The sequence below is a fragment of the Cyprinodon variegatus genome, unplaced genomic scaffold, assembly GCF_000732505.1.
Source record: "Cyprinodon variegatus isolate N-32 unplaced genomic scaffold, C_variegatus-1.0 Scaffold1450, whole genome shotgun sequence".
In the NCBI taxonomy this organism is placed as follows: Eukaryota; Metazoa; Chordata; class Actinopteri; order Cyprinodontiformes; family Cyprinodontidae; genus Cyprinodon; species Cyprinodon variegatus.
The window spans coordinates 56087-58565 of NW_015151903.1; the positions used below are offsets into that span (position 1 = coordinate 56087).

Sequence of the window (2479 nt, forward strand, 5' to 3'; positions counted from 1 at the left end):
TGAACTATGATCTGTTTTTACTATAATTTAATTTGACAAACCGGGTCTTCTCTACATTCTTTTTCCTGTTTGGTGCGATTGCAATTGCTGGTCTTAATCTGGACTGACGGGAGCGGAGCAAAAAAAGAGCTCCGTTCCGTATGTTTTTATGGTGAGGGACGGAAAAGACGTACGTGGACAGAGACTGATTGATTGACATGACAGACAAGTACTCCGCACGACGTACGTGAGCGGAGCGGTGCGCTGATGGAGTATATGGAATCTGTGGGTAAAGGAGGACATATACACGTCGGACAGTGCAATGAAAATCCGGACTGGCCACCCTATTATTGAACCGCATTAATGTTAGCGCGTTATTATTAGCCGCAGCTAGCAATGTACCTAGCTGCGGCTAACAATAACGTGCTAACATTAATGCGGGCTACCGGCTACGATAGCATCAGTAATAGGTAAGTTTGAAAAGAAACACACTTACCTGTCGAAATTCAGTGTAAAGGCCAGGGTGTCGGTCCTTCAGATGTTTCGCCAAGTTTGTCGTACTGCTGGACTTGGTCGCCACCGACTTGAAACAGTGTTTGCAGACTGGCCTATCAACATCTTTCGGTTTCCCTTCCGTGTCAGGCTCGAAGGCAAAATACCTCCAAACAGCACTCTTGCCTTTATCATTGTCGACCAAAACTGGTTGTTTTGGCCCTCCTGCAGCAGCACTGGCCATGCTCTCTTCTGTTATTGTGCCCTCACATACACACTGCAGCATGTAGCTTCTCGCTTCAGTCTGTAACTCCGCCCACATCAAAGTCGGCCATTTTGATTACGTCACCGATAGGAAGGTCCGACAGCATACGGCCGCGCGCGGCGGTGGTGGTAGTATCGATACTTTTAAAAATGAGTATCGTATCCGGATACAACGTTTTAGTATCGATACTTTTTGGAGTATCGATACTTTTGACAACCCTAGTGATGTCATAGGGGCGCCCCGCCCCCTCTGCAACCACCTCATTTATTGTGATTGCAGCTGGGCAGTGTGGCCACAAGGGGGCGGTATAGAATTAGCTGTCCTATTGAGAGAGAAAAGGTCAACATGCAGTAAACTGTTATTACTCTGTGTCCTGTTGGAGAATTTGGCTGTTTTCATGCTCTTTTCTCCTCTTTAGTCCTTTTTCCTGATCATACTTTGGCCACTGTTCGCCACGCTGCCCCTTAGTTTACTGGCAGTACTGCATCATTCATTGTCCCTGGTTGCCAGTCTGGAACCTCCAATATGGCAGATTAATGTGGGCACAAATAAAAGGCTATAACTGGCTCTAGCCCCCACCTGTACGGTCGTTTTGGGTTAATGAGTCGTTTAAATAAACCAATCACTCATGTGAACAAACTGAAATGGACTCGCAAAAGATCAATTTTAGTGATCTACAAATGGAACAATAGATGGTTTTTNCTTCATGCAGAACTGAGATCAAGATTAGTTGAGATTCGCTCCTGGAAGTTGTTGTGACTGGATTTGATTAAACTTTTAAGCACCTCGGTATAAAAAAAATATTTTGACCGAGATGAGAAATCTGCTTCCTGGAATGTTTTAAGTATCGATAATCGACATCCAATAAATTAATTAAGTGGTTTTAGTTTTTGGGAATATATAGGAATTCTGCTCTAATCTGTTGTTCGTGATCCATCGTTATCATATTTTAGTTTGACAAACCGGATCTTCTCAACGTTCCTTTTCCTGTTTGGTGGGAATGCAAATGTGGATTTTGACCTGGCTGGACAGGAGCGGACGGGCAAGGACAGAGAAGACGTAGGTGGACGGTGACGTGCGGAGGAGTAGCGGTGGATGTGGAACAGTTCTCATGGATTAATATGATGCACAAGGTATGTGAGCGCTGTGGAGCGGAGGGGTGACGGATGCTGTGGAGGATGAGTACTTTCCTGTGATTGGCTTATTAAAGGGAGCTTTGTGATTGGTGGCACATCATCCCTTAAAAATACAGCTTAAAAATATAAATTTGTGTATCGGGGCACATTAAATCCACACACTAATGCAGTAAAGTTTATAGACTAAAGGTACTTTGTTATTGATATTTGTTTATGGACCAGAAATCCTGGTGTGTGTGTGTGTGTGTGTGTGTGTGTGTGTGTATATTTCACATGTGTATTTGTGCAAACACAGACCAATCTAACTCCATATTTCTGAGCTTCCAGCCTTTCCCGATGTGTTTCTATCAAATCTAAATGTATATATTAGTTAACAGAAACATTTTTTTCTTTTGCCGGTCTTTTTTTTTTTCAGCTGCAGTATCCTGTGTACTGGGACCTCATGGAGTTCTGTGATGGCTTCCGGAAGCTTCTGGATCACCTCCAACTGGACAAGGTCCGACTTTCCTTTTGTAGTTCCATTTCTGCTCCTATATGTACGTAAATAAGTCCTTCATTTTTTCTTATCGTGATGTGATGTCTAGGGTTGTCACGATACTAAAATTTT

At 43.4% G+C, this 2479-nt stretch overlaps 1 protein-coding gene across 1 annotated transcript in view; it reads left to right on the forward strand.

The window, feature by feature from the left end:
- Positions 1–2479, forward strand: part of spg21 (spastic paraplegia 21 (autosomal recessive, Mast syndrome)) — a 19609-nt gene that overhangs the window by 13444 nt on the left and 3686 nt on the right. Inside the window, exon 3 of the mRNA XM_015403152.1 lies at positions 2288–2368. Coding sequence (XP_015258638.1) covers positions 2288–2368 — 81 coding nt within the window. The remainder of the gene's footprint in view (positions 1–2287; positions 2369–2479) is intronic.